This window comes from Rhinopithecus bieti, unplaced genomic scaffold, assembly GCF_001698545.2.
Source record: "Rhinopithecus bieti isolate Rb0 unplaced genomic scaffold, ASM169854v2 scaffold_4709, whole genome shotgun sequence".
NCBI lineage: Eukaryota > Metazoa > Chordata > Mammalia > Primates > Cercopithecidae > Rhinopithecus > Rhinopithecus bieti.
Genome location: NW_016805139.1, coordinates 1,707,969 through 1,726,620, shown reverse-complemented (window position 1 = coordinate 1,726,620; position 18,652 = coordinate 1,707,969). Strand labels below are relative to the sequence as shown.

At 38.0% G+C, this 18,652-nt stretch overlaps 1 protein-coding gene across 3 annotated transcripts in view; it reads left to right on the top strand.

Moving 5' to 3' along the window:
* KCNQ5 (potassium voltage-gated channel subfamily Q member 5) overlaps positions 1-18,652 on the top strand; it is a 599,695-nt gene that overhangs the window by 459,659 nt on the left and 121,384 nt on the right. For all 3 annotated transcript variants that reach the window (XM_017871350.1, XM_017871349.1, XM_017871351.1), the window contains exons 4-5: positions 1,368-1,543; positions 1,807-1,932. In XM_017871350.1, coding sequence (XP_017726839.1) covers positions 1,368-1,543; positions 1,807-1,932 — 302 coding nt within the window. The remainder of the gene's footprint in view (positions 1-1,367; positions 1,544-1,806; positions 1,933-18,652) is intronic.

Genomic DNA, 18,652 nt, shown 5'->3' with positions numbered 1-18,652 from the left:
AAAGGAGGGAGGGAGAGAGGGAAGGAAGGAAGGAAGGAAGGAAGGAAGGAAGGAAGGAAGGAAAGAAGGAAGGCAGGGAGGGAGGGAGGGAGGGAGGGAGGGAGGGAGGGAAGAAAAGAAAAGAAAAGAAAAGAAAAGAAAAGAAAAGAAAAGAAAAGAAAAAGCCCTTCAGCTGAAAGTTGCACTGCCAATTCTTTCTCTCAAAGCACTGACCCAAAAAGGGGCACCAGCAGAGAGGCTCAGAAGATCTTCTAAGTCCACACCAGGAGACCAGACCTTTCTCAGTGCAGGGAGAAGGATGAGCTGAATGAGGAATACTCACTCATACGGCAGTTAATCCAGAGGGTGACAGAAACATTACAAATGTGACACCCTTGAAATGGAACTCCTCTTTGGAGTGTGGAAGCCCAGTCATACACAACCCACTTGGAGCAGGAAGGAAATTGTATTTGAGGATGTTAAAGTCAAGCTAAATTTTATTAAAATTGCCTCAGGAGGCCATTCATCGCCACTTCACTTATCCCACTTCAAAGCCTACTTCCCATCACTCAGATATTTACTTGTGGAGTGATTAAGTTCTCTTTTGTCTTTTCTATGCTTTCATTAGATGCTCTTTTCTCTTTTTTGCTTACAAAAGGTAGATTTTTTCAGTCAAATGTCAATATGTCAAACATCAAGTATTCATTCCCTTGCAATACACAGTGTTTATACTTACATACCCTATTATAACAAATGTAATATTATTTAATTATGCAGCAAACTTACACATACTTGGCGAACCAGGTCTAAGGAATACGCTATACAAGAAGCATAGCGTATTCAGCTTAGTTGAGGCCTTTGTTAAACAATATGCAAAGTTGCAGGTGCCACATTAGGGAATTTTGGGGAAAAGGAAATGCAAACTTATTTAGCAGGAAAACAAGAGAAATGATTATATCTCATGGCACTTTTATGGCTGGACACATTTAGATGCCTCTGTCACACCACCCAGAAGCCGTGGTGTTGGGGGCTGAGGCAGGAGCTCCTTTTGCCACAGGAAAAAGGATGAAACCAGAGACATTGTGAAAGGTTGCCCCAAAGTCTTAACGTTCCCTGAAACCTTAGGTTTTTTGAACCCATTGTCCAATCTGTTGAAGGTTAAATAATACGTTGTTCAAAATTGCATAGGTAAAGCACAGAATGGCCAAAGGGTCAGAACTACAGCAACAGGTAGGCCCCATTCTCTGCCTTTTCACTCTGCAGCTGGGGATCGAGATCTGTTTATTTGTGCCTTAAACAGGTCAAAGTGAACTTTTTGAAAATATTGTTTTGGTAAATAAAAATTCCTGGTCGTGCTAATTATGGCTGTTTGGACCTGTTTCTTTCAGATACCATTGTTCTTATCGCTTCAATAGCAGTTGTTTCTGCAAAAACTCAGGGTAATATTTTTGCCACGTCTGCACTCAGAAGTCTCCGTTTCCTACAGATCCTCCGCATGGTGCGCATGGACCGAAGGGGAGGCACTTGGAAATTACTGGGTTCCGTGGTTTACGCTCACAGCAAGGTAAGATTTGCTCTCTGAGTTTAAAAAACAATTTTTGAAACTTTTTCATTGATCGCTGTAATATTTAATAAACCTATCACAAGCAAACTTAGTCATTGCAAAAATTGGTTAAAACAATTTTGGGACATGATGTGCAACGGATTATTGAAAAGCCATCATAAACATCCAAGAAGTAGTAAAGTGAATAGAATCATCATAGAATTATTTTTTCCTTTTTCAAAGATTTCCCACCTCTAAAAATCTTTCATTCCTTTTATACCTAGGAATTAATCACAGCTTGGTACATAGGATTTTTGGTTCTTATTTTTTCATCTTTCCTTGTCTATCTGGTGGAAAAGGATGCCAATAAAGAGTTTTCTACATATGCAGATGCTCTCTGGTGGGGCACAGTAAGTATACAAATATGTTTTTATTTATTGCATGTTGTGAAATTTTTTTTTTTAATACAATGTAATGGTTCCTATGGATGGTCTCAATAAAAATATCCACTTGCAAAACAGAGTTATATGGAAAATACATACTACTTATTATTGTCTAAAGGCTTTCCACATCTTTCTGGGCCAACTAAGTTATCTTGTAAACCATCATTAATATTTCTTGAGTGCTAGATTGTTGCCAAAATTAAAAATACATAAAATATATAAATATATATCATTTTTTAAATGGTGATTTAAAACATTGATAGTTTATCTGTTTTAACTTTGTGGAGCACAAATTTAAATTATCGATTGTTGCATTGATTTTCCACTCTTTAAAAGTTTATCCAGGGTTAAAAAATGAATGAAAAGCTGTGAATAAAATGACAGCACAAAGAAATGAAAAGAAGACTGGTAACCATCTGTGAGATCAGAGATTATAGTCACCTAATTTCAAAACTTTCCTCTTAAAACCTACTTTTCTTTAAATTGTTATTAAAGAATAATTTTCCAAATAAATAAAGTAAAATCATGATTCTCACAAAGATAGAAAATGAACACATGCTAAACATTCATTTAACTCATTTTTAAAATTTAAGTCGTTATTAATGAAGAAACCAGTAAGATGTTAAAACCAGTTCAAAGCACTATCCAAAGAACAGAAACATTTAAAGATCAGGAATACTGAAATCAATGTGCAAATAGAGGCAAAACTGGCTCCTTCCGCAGTGTGGGAGGGAAGTCAGTTCAGCCTCCACTAGGCAGAATTAATTTACATGTCCATAGGTAATAATTATTTCGCATTGCTACCAGTTATCAACAACTTACAGAGTTGTAAAATAGCTCAAAGACTATGAAAAGAGCAGAGCCCCGTAAAATCAGAATCCAAAAACCTGGAAGGGTGTACTCTGAACAACGCATAGTTTTCCACTGAAGCAAAAATTTTCCCTGCATTGTAAAGAATTTATAAAACAGTCATTGGAACTTGTGCCCTAATAAGAATGTCACGGGATATAGGAGTGACATAAAAGAAATGTAATTTATACATTTCTTTTATTTTATACATTTATTTTTATTTTATTCCTTTAATGTATTCCAAAGAGGAGTTATATGAAAATAATTATAGCCAAGCATGGTGGCTCACGCCTGTAATCCAAGCACTTTGGGAGGCCAAGGTGGGCCAATTGCTCGAGCTCAGGCGTTTGAGACCAGCCTGGGCAACATGCCAAGACACCATCTCTACATAAAATACAAAAATTAGCCAGGTGTGGTGGCACGCTCCTGTAGTCCCAGCTACTTGGGAGGCTGAGGTGAGAGGATCATTTGAACCTGGGAGGTAGATTATAAATGCTTGTCTAACGAATGTCCATATCATTTTGGTCCAAAAAAACCCTTAAGTTCTCTTTTAAACCACCTTTAGTATTTCTTGAGTTCTAGATTGTTGCCAAAATAAAAATATATCATTTTCTTAAGCTGTGATTTAAGCAATGATAAGCTTTTTGTTTGTTTAGTGAAGCACAGATTTAAGTTACCAATTCTTGCATTGTTCCACTACTCATCAAAAGCTCATCAGCAAGACCCAGAACATTTGTCAGAGATGAGGACAATTTGTCAGGGCTGTATTAAGCAGAACTTGTTGTATTTGTTGATTGCACAGCAGCAACAAAATGAATAAAAATCAGAAATACATTCACCTAAAGATTGGAATTTTTTTCTTAGGTTATCTGAGTAAATGTCTACAAGATTATGCCATTGGTTTCAAAGGATTCTGTTGGTTTAATAATGTGGTTTCCGGCTGCTCTTCACTATTCACAAGCAATAATGGGCATTTTGAAAGAAGAGTGGAAACTTGAAAGAGAGCAGTCATCTGACATTCTTAAAATACTTTTTATATGTAGAGAGCAAATGAAAATCTATGACTCATGATGGGATAAACTGTAAACTGAGAAAACAGGAGGTTTTCTTGCCAGTAAGGGGAAGACAGTTTATCATCCCAGCCTTCAAAGCAATGGTTTGAATTCAAGTTTAATTTTGCTTCTCTTGGATAATTCTAATATATTTAACTTACTGAGGCACCCAGGTGCCCCTTTTCCCATTGAGATGCAGTTGTTGGTGAGTTTCACCTGGCAGCTTATTATCCTTCTTTTTATTAGTCTTCCTTTTCTCCTTATTACGAAAAAGAATTGCTGTATTGTGTGTTAAACAGTGTGTGGGAAACTCTTAATATACCTCTCAGTTAGTCACCAGTTTGTTTCTTTTGCCAGAATAACCCACACAGCAGGTTTTCAAAGGTCATTTCTGTGACTTTCGGGGGAAGAAACATTTTCATTGATTTCCCTTTCAGTTGTGCTAATTTGACTGACATTTAGACATTTAACCCGTACTTAACAGGTTTCTGAATGGCCTAATTATGTTTCTATTTTTTTAAAAAATCTAGTCTTGAATATGAGAGTAAAAATCTTATAAGATGTCAAACTTCGAAGAATTTTTTAAGGCCTTATTGGTCCATAGCAGGTTTGTTGATATTAACGGACTCATTAATGAAATTGTCTGAAACCTAAAAAGAGAAAAAGCAAACAAACAAGAGAGCTCATTGTTTCTATTCATTTTAAGAAGAACATATTCTAGATTCCTAGTGGGAAATAAAATAAATTTAGACTCCTATACCTTTTATTTATACATTAATCAAGACCTTCGTTTTGATTAATTTGGTTTGAAAATTATGGTTGGGTATTTCTTAGTTAAAATTGCCCATGTTGCACTTAATGGAAACCTTAATAACTATGGAAGTATCCAGAATAAATAAGGAAATGACAGCATCCTAAGTGAGAGTATTTCTAAATGTTACACTGCAATGAAAAAAGGAAATCCCCTATATTAAAAGAGCCCACAGTATCAACAATAAGTATCAAAATATAGATTTTGTTCTACAGATACGCTGTGCCAGTGAATTTTCAATACTCACTATGGAACTGCTTCTGTTAAGATAGTGAGATCTGTCCCCTAGATCAGCTTTTGGAGGGCTATCATGGTGGGATCAGTGCTGCTCCAAGCCAGCCAGTAACAATTCAAAGAACTGTGATCCCTGAAAGCAGTTTCATATTAGTGAAACTAGCTCATTGAGTAAGTGAAATAGATATAAAAGACCTGGTACCAAGAACATAGCAAGTGCCCAATCAAATATTATAGCTGCTGTTTGTGTAGACATCGTTGCTGTGGAAGTTAAATGAAAGCACCTTTAATACAAAAGGAAGAAAAAAAGAGCTATGTGTTTTGATGCAGACCCACAGTTTGAACACAGAAGAGGCTTGGGAATTGGAGGTTGTGATGAAAAGATATCCTGGGTTCTGATGTGGCAACTAAAGTTGCATTGATGGCAGAAAATGGAAAAGGGAAGTAGCTCCAGTAGCTGAGGCACTGGGAGCTACTGGAAAAGGGGATCTTCTGATTGCTGGTGGAGCTCCATTTATTATCGTTTTCTATTGTTAATGTTCTCATTTTTAGTTGTTCCAGATTTCTTCTGAAATAATTTAAGAGTGGGTTTCCCTGGAGTTATTTTCTGTTATTAAATCCTTCCTGTTATTATGTTTCTCCTTTTGATCTGCTTTAGATTTATTTTGAAATAACTTCAGATCAGATTTTCCTGAAGTAATTTTTCCTAATAATAACCTCTTCTTGAAGGCCAGTTTGTCCTCCTTCTATTTACTGCTCTTACTGTGATGAAGATAGTGTTGTGGGGTTTTATTTTTAAAAGATGCATACAGCAGCAGATAGTATAAATCTACTCTTGAGTAAGCATCTGAATACAGACTTCACCTAAGACCCTGTGCTTGAAGTGAGTATTTCAGGGATGTAGAAGAATTTTATGTCAGCCAGAGTTAGTCTGAGAATTCATGCAGAAAAATCTTACAGTCTTTCTAGAAGCAAACCATATGGATGGTTCTATGTATATAGCATACTGTGCACTCAACATGTTGTACATCCCAAATATATGCCTTGAGTTTCATCCTCCTGTAAAATCTAAGAGTAAGAAATTGTGTAAATTTTTGGAATAAACACTGATACTCTTGTCCTGATAGTACCAGGACCCTTCAGAGAATCAACTCTTCTTACATTGGGTTTACCATTACAAAACATTTCTACAACATCATCTAAGCTGATGTTTCCTGAATTAATGCTGGCATGTTAAAGTTAATAATTACTTCTTGCTACCAATGCATTATCTGATGGTATCAAAACTTTACTTGGCCGTGAAAGGAACAACATACTAGCTCCTAACTATTCAAGAATATTATCAGTTACCAAGCAAAAATGGAGACACACATACCCCAGCCTCTACCCACCAAAACATTCAAACTATTATGAGCATCTACAAGTTCCATGCCAACCTATTGGCATGGATTTGTGAAGTAGATTATCATACGCCTCTTTGGGGGAACTCTTTCTTAATGAGAATCTAAAGTAGCATTGATGACAGAGTATTTCTTCAATAATGTTATCTCACACATGCCTCTGGGCACTTTTTATCAGTTATTATTATTCTATCAGCATTGAGCACATGCTGTTTTGTAAAGAATAGAAAAATTGGAGTCAAGAGACCTGGGTTCTGGCCCTAACATTATGATTTCATGGAGGTGTGTTATTAAGCATTCATTAACATCTCTGTAAAACTGAGATATCCCCCAAACACAAAGTTGCTATCTGTATAAAATGAGACTAGGACATGTAGATGTGCTTTATCAAGCACTAGGTAAATGGTAGTCATTACTGTTGTTACACCACCGTCTGAATAAACAAGATGGAATGCTAGTGCTCTGAGCTACCTGCCACAGCGGAACCCAAATTTTATGATGCCACCACCACAGGAGATTCTGTTTGAAGATGTACCTACTAGTTCTGACCTACTAGTTCAAGGCGACTAAATTTCAAAATTGACTGCACAATTTCTATGACCACCTACTATCTGATACTAGGTGAATCACCTTTCCTTAAAAGACTCCTTTATGGGCTGGGCACTGTGGCTCACGCCAGTAATCCCAGCACTTTGGGAGGCTGAGGCGGGTGGATCACTTGGGGTCAAGAGTTGGAGACCAACCTGGCCAACGTGGTGAAACCCCGTCTCTACTAAAAATACAAAAATTAGTTGGGCATGGTGGCATGTATATAGTATACATGTCTCATATTGGGTTTACCATTACAAAATGTTTCTGCAACATCATCTAAGCTGATGTTTCCTGAATTAATGCTGGCATATTAAAGTTAATAATTAATTCTTATTGCCAATGCATTATGGCAAAGCAACCAAGTAGCCATCACAGAAGTTTCAAGTAAGTAGTTCCAGCTACTTGGGAGGCTGAGGCAGGAGAATTGCTTGAACCGAGGAGGTGGAGGTTGCAGTGAGCCAAGATCGTGCCACTGCACTCCAGTCTGGGTGATAGAGTGAGACCCTGCCTCAAAAAAAAAAAAAATTCCCTTATGGAGAATTATACCGTGCCATGGAAATCTACCAACAGTATATAGTTCACATGAACACATTAGCTATAAACTAATCTACATAGGTATACTAGAAACATAATTGTATCTTCAAAATCAGGTCAATAAATATTTGTTGATTTGTTGCCTGAAAGAAAGAAGGATTTAAATCTCCTGATTTGGAATTCATTCTGCTATTGAAAAGAAAAAACACTTTAGCCTAACCAGTGTCTTAAATTATAATCTGACCATAGCCTCAGCCATCTCATTAAAAAAAAAAAAAAATCAAGAAAGTCTAGACCAGAGTTTTCATTTGTTTTTCAGTATTATTTCTGAGGAAGAATTCTTGAATGCTAAACACAGGAAGATGCCCGCACTCCACCTCAGATTTTGCTAACATAATTACAACTTTATGCCAACATTTCCAACCCACAGATTTTCAGAACGTATTTTCTTTCACCTGTGTGACTGTATTTGAGCATAGGAAACATAAGGGCCAAAATATATCTAAGCTGTTTCTATCTGCAAGACACGTTCAAGTAAATGGTCCAACTGAAGAGATGGCACAAAATACCAGGGATTCCTGAGGCCAGCTGTGGGGAGGTAGCAGGGCAAAGCAGGCCATCCCTGCCCAGAGTCTCATCCGTCTTGTTACCCTGCAGCCCGAAAAGGCAGCTGCCAGCTTCTACCTCAGGTCAAGAATTGTGGCAAGAAATGGCAGCTTATCACTTAAGGAGAATACTACTCTGCCTAGAACTTTACTGAAAGAGATGGTAGGCATTTTTGTCACTTATAATTTATTTTTTAATTTTAAAAAGTAAATTCAAAACTTCATGACCTTACCTATGATATTATAAAGATCATACTAAAAGTCATGAGTATGAGTCACAAATTTTGTAATAAAATGTAATCTATCCAGTGCATGTTCACCAGCATATTTCTTACAAGCTCTGGAATGAGGCAAAAAATGGAATTATGTCCAATATTGCGACATAAAGGTCCATCTCTCCTATTCCCCTGCTTCTTATCTCTTACACACACATATATGTAAGCAAAATGTCACGCTTGCGTGTGTGGGAAATCAAAGCTCACAAAACGCTATTTAGTTTACTTGCCCACTTATGTAAATATTGTATTTGTTTTAGAATAGAGTAGAAGCTCTCAGAACTTATTTCCTCTTCACTGACTGGCCAGATTAACCAACACTCCTAACTCCCACAAAATATACTGAGGCTTGCAGAGCACGAAATGATCTTTAGTATCCACAGAATTCTGTTCTTAACATTGTTTGAATGCTTGCAAAGAGTCAACATGTTCATTACCAAACTTTTTTTTTTTTTTTTTTTTTCAAGACAGGGTCTCACTCTGTCACACAGGTTGCAGTGCATTGGTGCAATTATGGCTCGCTGCAGCCTCAACCTCCCAGGTTCGAGCAGCCCTCCCGCCTCGGCCTTCTGAGTATCTGGGACCCCAGGCACGTGCCACCATGCCCAGCTAATTTTTCACTAATTTTTTGAAGAAAAGGAGTCTCACCATGTTGCCCAGGCTGGTCTCAAACTCCTGGGTTCAAGCAGTCTGTCTGCCTTGGCCTCCCAAAGTGCTGGGATTACAGGCGTGAGCCACTGCACCCATCCCATTCCCAAACCTTTTTATGCCAGTTGTATTTGTAATTATAATGGCATGGTTTAATTTTATATTATTGCATAAACTGATGACATATGGTACAGAAAGAAAGATGGATGGTTTATGAAAATAGAATGCTTTAGAAAAGCTTGATAAATGCAAAATACTAAATATACTAAAATACTAAAAATACTTTAAAATCAGGGGTGAACACACAACTATGTGGGGGAAAAAATCTTAAATATCTAGGACTCTGTCCTCAGATAGCTCCCACAAAAGTTGAGTTTATGTGCCACTAAAAAAAAAAAAAATGTAATTTTAAAAAATACTAAAATTAAGGAAAGTAAATGATGCATTATGAGTGAGATTTATGCAAAAAAGATAAGGCAGAACCCCAACTGCAGAACACATTCTTCATCAAGAATATTGTATTTATGTGCTTTAGGCTAAAATAAAATATGCAACACGTAAGTCTCTTTGTGATTATCTGCATTAGTCAAATTTCTGACTAAGCAACCAAGTAGCCATCATAGACGTTTCAATTAAGAAGACTTCTCTGTGTATTCTCATGCATTAATATATAATATCAAAAAGTTATCTCACCCACAGAGAATAACAAGGCTCTCTCATAAGAACATTTATTTTACATTGATTCAACTGCTTTATGGTTCTACTAATTCCCTTGCAACACATTTGCTATGCAGAGTAAAAGTCTGATGTATTGTGATTCACTTTTAACACTGTATATATTAGAAGAGAATTAAATGCTTTGACTCAGGAAGTATCAAAATATATTAGTACAAAAGAACCCATTAACCGACCACACTTTAGTTCTTTCTGTCATCCCAAACCCACCCAATCCCTGTCATCCCCACCCACCCAGCCCATATGTAGTCGTGAAGCATCCTCATGGTTCACCCAAGATGAACAGAGTCACTGGGTTTGATTCCAGCACCATCACCCATGGAGCTCAACCCTTGCAACCTAATGCCATATGCACATGTAGAACTGGCAGAGAATTACACAACAAAGGGAGTGGAGTGTGATGGAATTATCTTCAAAGGAGCAACTAAATTATTTATTTAATGTTGGATTCCCAGTCTAAAGACAGTATAAAGAGAGTGTCTTATTTATTTGTTTTTCATTATAGCTGTAATCCATTTTTTCCAAAATCAGCTCTGGCTCTTTAACTTCATTCGGCCCACATTACTGTGTTAACTGTATACCGTAAGTAATAATAGCCACCTGCCCTTCTGCCTGGGAGTCACTGAGGTATGCGGTTTGTAAGCATCTGCAATACAGAGATGATGAGATACAATCAAATAAGTCATCTTTCCATGCCGTGCCATCAGGATGCTGCTGGGTTCTTGAAGATCTGTGAGGAGTGTTTCTATAAAACGGACTGACTGCCTCATCACCCAATTCAATTGTGAAGTCTAGGTGTGATTTCCGCCAAGCCCCTAAAGATCACATATGCAGCCTCTCCAGGTTCTCTGAAATATGCTGCTATTCCAGAATCTCCCCAGTTATTCTGAAGAACTGATGCTTTTGGGTTCTTGTGTGGGCCTGCCTTTCTCTGACCCTGAACCTAAATGAAACTAATCGTTACTGGGTTCTACCAGTGAAAAGAGTCACAACATTTTTGGAAGGCAGAAAGAGGTTTGTTATTTAGCACAAGCATGGGAGAATAAGCACCAAGAGGGCTTCTGCTACTCAGTTCATGTACAAAGGATCAGCTGATAAACATTAGCAGGGCCTCCCAAGTGCTAGGAAAAGAAAAGAAACATAATGTAGTTGTACAGTTCCAAGGAGACTCACTGGTACTTCAAGGGCAGCTTGACCTGAAAGTCCAAAAACATCAATGAATATCTATGCAGCACTCATCTAAAGATGGTTTTATCAAATGTAGCTGGTCCTTGACTTAGAATATCAAAGCCAGAGTAAGCAGATGGGTCAGGGTAAATACCTGGAGAAGATTCACATCTTTTTATTGTAAGCACACCTTAAAGGATTCGTAATTTTATGTCTGGTGCTACCTTTCTGTTCACATCATGAAGCCCAGGTGTCCTCTTTGCCTCCACAGAAGGGAAATGATGCATGCATTCTCCAGGCAAGAAACAAAGAAAACCCACACCAACTCCCTCTCTGGCATAGAGGGGGACAAAACTGCCACCCTGTTGCCAGGTCCTTCCCAAACCTAAACTGGCAACAAAAGGCCCCTAAGCTTTCAACCAGGAAACATCCCTAGCTGCTTCGAAATCAGAGTGGAGAAAGTTATTGAGGCTGGGGGTTCAGTTGCTGGCTATTCAGGTCCCTTGCACTCAGTGAAATGTGATCATCCTGGAAGCCTGAACCAGAGTGTAGGGAGAAAGTGGGCAGAGTCTTTGCTCACCCCCAGAGGAACTCCAGAGTGCTGTTCTCAGATTTCACAACCTTCTATTCACCCCCACAAACCACCCCTGTAGGAGAAAGGGGCAACCCTAAATTCAGAATGAAAGAAAGTAGGCACTCTTTTTTACTCAGGATGAAACACTGAGCACATTGTCACTTGGCCATGTCCCATTCTTTAGAGTTAAAGTCAGTGGCTTAAAACCCACTCTGAGAGCGCTGGGCCAAGCAAATGTATTATTGGAATGAAAAGCAAAGCAAACCATGAAATGTAACATTTTTGCTGTGACCAAACCATGAAAGTTCTCCTTCAGTCTATTATTATTAATAAACTGATGTAAAAAGATTAAGCTATTTTTTGGAAAAAGTATAGTAGATTAATATCTGTCCCACATATATAAAGATTAAGAATAAAATTGACCTGGGAATTTTTTTCTGCATTCTCAAGGAATTCTTTTGAGAATCCCATATTAATACTGCTGGTAACATTAGATTAATTTGGCTCCTGTAAAGTTCTACTACAAATTCCCTCTCTCTGACATTGGATGAGTTCTTCCAACCAGCAAACCTCTTATTAACCTGTCCTTGACCCCTTCTCAGACCTTCACAGCCCATGTCTTTTTGCCTATTCCAAGCCTCTGACTCCCCACACATGATCGCACCTTCTCCTTGTCTATAATTGAAAGGACGGACGTAAGCATTCCTAATCCTTCCCTCCACTCATACTGAGGCCACATCATACCCCCACCATGGAGGCACTGTCCTTTCACACTGCCTGGGCTAACCCCTCCAACTGTGCCCTTAACCTGATTCCTTTTTGGGTACTTTACCCTGTCAGGAAGCTGCCCCCCTCTTCCCTCTTCGGTCTCACCCTCTCTGCATACATGCACAAGTACATCCTGGAAAGCCTCCTCTCAAGTCAGAGATTCCTGGGAGTTCTTGCCCTCTGCATCTCACTCCAGTTGTTGCCAATGTTCTTGAAAGTATTATTCATTTATTTACTAAATATTTAGTGAGTTTCTCTCACTTTGTGGCAAGCATTATGCTAGATGTTAGGGAAATAAAGAGTAAGCTGAGGTTCCACTTTCTAGTTAAGGAAATAAGAATCCCTACCCAAAGAAAAATACAACACACTAGCACTCATGTTAATGTTATTAAGAAACAAGGAGCTGAAATAAAGAGTAATCAGAGACCCTACTGAAGATAGGTAGAGAAGCCCTCTTCAGTGAGGAACTATTTTGGATAAGACCTGAAGGATGAAAAGGAGCCCTGGGAAGAGTGAGGGAAATGGCAATTCCAGCTGAGGGAACAGCTTGTGCAAAGGCCCTGAGGTAGAAAGATCCTGGCTTGTTTGAGGGGCCGAAAGGCCACTGTCATTAAAGTGCAGTGAGCAAGGGTAAAATCAAGATGATCTTAGGTAGGCGGAGATGGCTTAATTAGTAGCTTAGAATTTATTTTGAATTCAACAGCTAGCCATTAAAGGATTTTTAGATGGAAATAAGAAAATGATACCCCTTGCAGGTATATGAAGAAGGAACTAGAGGAAAGCAAAAGCGAAAGCAGAGAGAGCAATTAAGAGACTACTGTAGCAGCCTGGTCTACCATGGTGGCAGCAAAGACAGAGTAAGGGGGGTGAATTTGCAAAAACTTAAGGAGATGGAATCAACAGGACTTGCTGATAGATTCTGTGGGGGGGATGAGGGAAATGAATAATTAGGATGATTCTGAGGCTTCTGACATGAGCAAGTGGATAGATTGGTGGAGCTCTTGGTTAAGACAGGAAGGAATATATTTGGTAGAAATAAGAGTTCTGTTTTAGATACATTAAGTTTAAATGACTGTGTGACATCTAAATGAAACTGTCAACTGCAGATATGTGAATTGGGAACTCAGAAGTGTCCTGGCCTAGAGGTATAAATTTGGCGTATTTAGCATAAAAGTGGCTTTTAAATCTATGAGAACATTTAAGATCACCTGGAAAGAGAGAAGAAAGAGGGGATAGAAAAGAAAGGAAAGTCTAAGAAGAATACAATCTTTAAAAGAAGAAAAAGACCTAGAACAAAACCTTAAAAATCCAGTGTCCAAAGGTTGAAAAGGGTAAGAGGAGCCACAGAAAAAGAGCCACCAAGGATATAAAGAGAAAACCCTGGAAGTAAAGAGAAGAGTGCTTCCAGAAAGGGGTGGCCGGCTGAGCTGAATGCTTCTGAGAGGTCTGGCATCATAGAGTTTGTCTCCTTCTTTATTATTTCTGCTTCCGAATTCTTCCCCCTCTTTCAAAGCCCAGGTAAGGTGGCATGACCAGAGCAAACACTTTCTCAGTGATTGCCAGTGACCACCTATCTCCACCATATTCAGTCTCTTTTCTCAATGCTCATTGTCCTTGTTTTCTTTTTTTTTTTTTTTTTTTCCAGATGGAGTTTTGCTCTTGTTGTCCAGGCTGGAGTGCAGTGGTGTGATCTTGGCTCACTGCAACCTCCACCTCCTAGGTTCAATCAGTTCTCCTGCCTCACCCTCCTGAGTAGTTGGGATTACAGGCATGCACCACCACACCCAGCTAGTTTTGTATTTTTAGTAGAGATGGAGTTTCACCATGTTGGCCAGGCTGGTCTCAAACTCCTGGCCTCAGGTGGTCCACCTGCCTCAGCCTCCCAAAGTGCTGAGATTACGGGCATGAGTCACCGTGCCCAGCCTCATTGTCCTTGTTTTCTATTAGGCTGTGACATCAGGGATTACCTGTTCTTTTGTGAAACTCCCCATTCTCTATTGAGTTTCCATTTATATAACCTTTTCCCGATTGTTCTACTTTTGAAAAACTTGAAAAACATGATATCCAAAGACATTCTTCTCTGACTTTCCTTTCCCTTCCACTCCTTAAATGTCTGTATTTCTTGAGGTGTCCCTGGACCCCTTCTGTGTACCTTTTGTAATCTCAGTTATGCACATAGCTGTAACAATCACCCTGTTACTGATTCTAAAACCCAAATCTCACGCCAAACCAAATTTCTGTCTCAGTACTCAAGCTCTCATTCTCAGTTTCCTGCTAGACATTTCTGCATTAGTCATACTGACATTTGAAAAACCATTATTTGCAAAACTAAACTCTTCACCTTTGCTCCAAAACTTTCTCTTTTTCATTATAATACTTTTATTTATGATGCAACCATCTTCCCACTTGAAATTTTCAAGTCACTGTTGACTTAGTCTTTCCTTTTACCTCAATCAATAAATTTATTTCTATTGAACTTCCTAAACACTTCTCTTTACTCTCCACTCTCACAGTGTCTTAACTGGTCTCTGCACCTCTCATTTCTTCCTATTTCAATCTCTCCTGTACATTTGCTGCCATAATTTCAGTTTCTAAAAGCACCACTCTGATCACATTATGTACTTTGCTTACAAAAACCTTCCATCAGTATTTCTGGGCTGCAAAACAAGAGAGCAGAGTCCTTATCCCACCCATAGGGCTTTCATTCCTTTATTCGATAAATATATATTGAGTAACTACTGTATGCCAATCACTGTAGAAGGTGCTTGGATTCAGCAGTAAGATAAAGTCCCAACCCACGTGTAATTTACTTTCTAGTTGGGAAGGCAAACAATAAACAATTTAATCAATATACAATATCATTTCAGGTATTGATACATTCTGTGAATAAAGATGAACAGAATAAGGATTTAGGAAACAGTTGGTAGAGAAGTAGCTTTTTTTGTTGTTGTTGATTTTCATGGGGTTTTGTTTTGTCTTTATGAGAAAATGACTGTTATTACTATACAGTGTTCCCCAGTGATTATTTTTCCATAAGTTATTGGGGAACAGGTGGTTTTTGGTTACATGAGTAAGTTCTTTTGTGGTGATTTGTGAGATTTTGGTGCACCCATCACCCAAGCAGTATACACTGCACCCTATTGGTAGTCTTTTATCCCTCGCCTCCTTCTCATCCTTTCACTGTGAGTCTCCAAAGTTCATTGTGACATTCTTACACCTTTGCATCCTCATAGCTTAGCTTCCACCTATGAGTGAGAACATAGGATGTTTGATTTTCCATTCCTGAGTTACTTCGCTTAGAATAATAGTCTCCAATCTCATCCACGTGGCTGCAAATACCATTAATTCATTCCTCTTTATGACTGAGTAGTATTCCATCGTGTGTGTGTGTGTATATATATAATAATATATATATAAATAAATATATATATATATTTACCACAGTTTCTTTATCCACTCATTGATTGATGGGCATTTGGGTTGGTTACATGTTTTTGCAGTTGTGAATTGTGCTGCTATAAACATGCATGTGCAAGTGTCTTTTTCATATAATGACTTCTTTTCCTCTGGGTAGATACTCAATAGTGAGATTGCTGGATCAAATGGTATATCATCTTTTGAGAATTGGCTATTCATGTCCTTAGCCCACTTTTTGATGGAATTGTTTGTTCTTGTTGATTTGTTTGAGTTCATTGTAGATTCTGGATATACATCCTTTGTCAAATGTATAGATTGTGAAGATTTTCTCCCACTCTGTAAGTTGTCTGTTTACTCTGCTGACTGTTTCTTTTGCCGTGCAAAAGCTCTTTAGCTTAATTAAGTACCAGCAATTTATCTTTGTTTTTATTGCATTTGCTTTTGGGTTCTTGGTGTTGGAATCCTTGCCTTACTCAATGTATAGAAGGGTTTCTCCAATGTTATCTTCTAGAGTTTTTATAGTTTCAGGCTTTATATTTAAGTCCTTAATCCACCTGCAATTGATTCTTGTATATGGTGAGAGATGAGGATCTAGTTTCATTCTCCTACATGTGGCTAACCAATTATCCTAGCACCATTTGTTGAAAAAGGTGTCCTTCACTTCTCAAAAGAAGACATTTATACAGCCAACAAAATTATGAAGAAATGTTCATCATCACTGGTCATCAGAGAAATGCAAATCAAAACCACAATGAGATACCATCTAAAGCCAGTTAGAATGTCAATCATTAAAGAGTCAGGAAACAACAGATGCTGGAGAAGATGTGGAGAAATAGGAACACTTTTACACAGTTGGTTGGAGTGTAAATTAGTTCAACCATTGTGGAAGACGGTGTGGCAACTCCTCAAGGATCTAGAACTAGAAATACTATTTGACCACATCCATTACTGGGTATAACGCAAAGGATAAAAATCATTCTACATAAAGACACATACACTGTATGTTATTGAGCACTGTCACAAGTAAAGTCTTGGAACAACCCAAATCCATCAATGATAGACTGGATAAAGAAAATTGGCAGCATATACACCAAGGAAACTATGCAGCCTATAAAAGGATGAAGTTCATGTCCTTGCCAGGACATGGATGAAACGGAAACCATCATTCTCAGCAAAGTAACACAACACAAGAAGACAAAAATCAAACACCACATGTTCTCACTCATAAGTGGGAGTTGAACAATGAGAACACACGGACACGGAAGGGAAACATCACACACCAGGGCCTGTTGGGGGTTAGGGGGCTGGGGAAGGGATAGCATTAGGAGAAATACCTAATGTAAATGACAAGTTGATGGGTGCAGCACACCAACATGGCAAATGTATACCTATGTAACAAACCTGCACTTTGTGCACATGTACCCCAGAACTTAAAGTATAGTTAAAAAAATAAAATTCAGTTTTAAAAAGAAGAAAAAGAAAAGGGTGTCCTTTCCCCATTTTATGTTTTTGTTTGCTTGTCGAAGATCAGTTGGCTGTAAGTACTTGGGTTTATTTCTGGATTCTCTATTCTGTTCCATTGGTCACTGTGTCTATTTTTATACCAGTACCATGCTGTCTTGGTGACTATGGCCTTGTAGTTTGAAATCAGGTAATGTGATGCCTCCTGATTTGGTTGGGTTTTTTTGTTTTTGTTGTTGTTGTTGTTTGATTGGTTGGTTGTTTTGTTTGTTTTTGTTTGTTTGTTTGTTTTGGCTTAGTCCTGCTTTGGCTATGTGGGCTCTTTTCTGGTTCCATATGAATTTTATCATTGTTTTTTCTAATTCTGTGAAGAATGATAGTGGTATTTTGATGGAAATTGCATTGAATTTGTAGATTGCTTTTGGAAGTATGGTCATTTTTACAATATTGATTCTACCCATCCATGAGCATTGGATGTGTTTCCATTTGTTTGTGTCATCTATGATTTCTTTCAGCAGTGTTTTGTAGTTTTCCTTGTAGAGGTATGTCACTTCCTTGGTTAGGTATATTCCTGAGTTTTGTGGATTTTTTTTGTTTGTTTTGTTTTGTTTTGTTTTGTTTTTGTTGTTTTTGCAGCTATTGTCAAAGGGATTGAGTTCTTGATTTGATTCTCAGTTTGGTCACTGTCAGTGTATAGAAGAGGTACTGATTTGTGTACATGAATTTTGTATCCAGAAAGTTTGCTGAATTCTTTTACGAGTTCTAAGAGCTTTCTGGAAGAGTCTTTAGGGTTTTCTAGGTAAATGTTCATATCATCAGCAAACAGCAACCATTTGACTTCCTCTTTAATGATTTGGATGCCCTTTATTTCTTCCTCTTGTCTGATTGCTCTGGCAAGGACTTCCAGTATTATGTTGAAGAGGAGTGATGAGAGCGGGCATCCTTATCTTGTTCCAGTTCTCAGAGGGAATACTTTCAACTTTTCCCCATTCAGTATTATGTTGGCTGTAGGTTTGTCATAGATGACTTTTATTACTTTTATTACATTGTTACATTATGACATTTTATTGTCATAGATGTCCTTTGTGTACCAGTTTTGTTGAGAGTTTTAATGATAAAGGGATGCTAGATTTTGTTGAATGCTTTTTCTGCATCTATTGAGATGATCATGTGATTTTGGTTCTTAATTCTGTGTATGTGCTGTATCACATTTATTGACTTGCATATGTTAAACTATCCCTGCATCCCTTGTATGAAACCCATTTGATCATGGTGGATTATCTTTTTGATACATTGTTAGATTCAGTTAGCTACTATTTTGTTAATGATTTTAGTATCTATGTTCATCAGGAATATTGGTCTGCAGTTTTCTTTTTTGATTATATCCTTTCCTGGTTTTGGTATGAGGGTGATACTGGCTTCATAGAATGAATTAGGGAGGGTTCCCTCTTTATCTTGTGGAATAGTGTCAATAGGACTGGTACCAATTCTTCTTTGAATGTCTAGTAGAATTCTGCTGTGAATCCGTCTGGTCCTGTACTTTTTTTTTTTTTTTTTTTTTTTTTT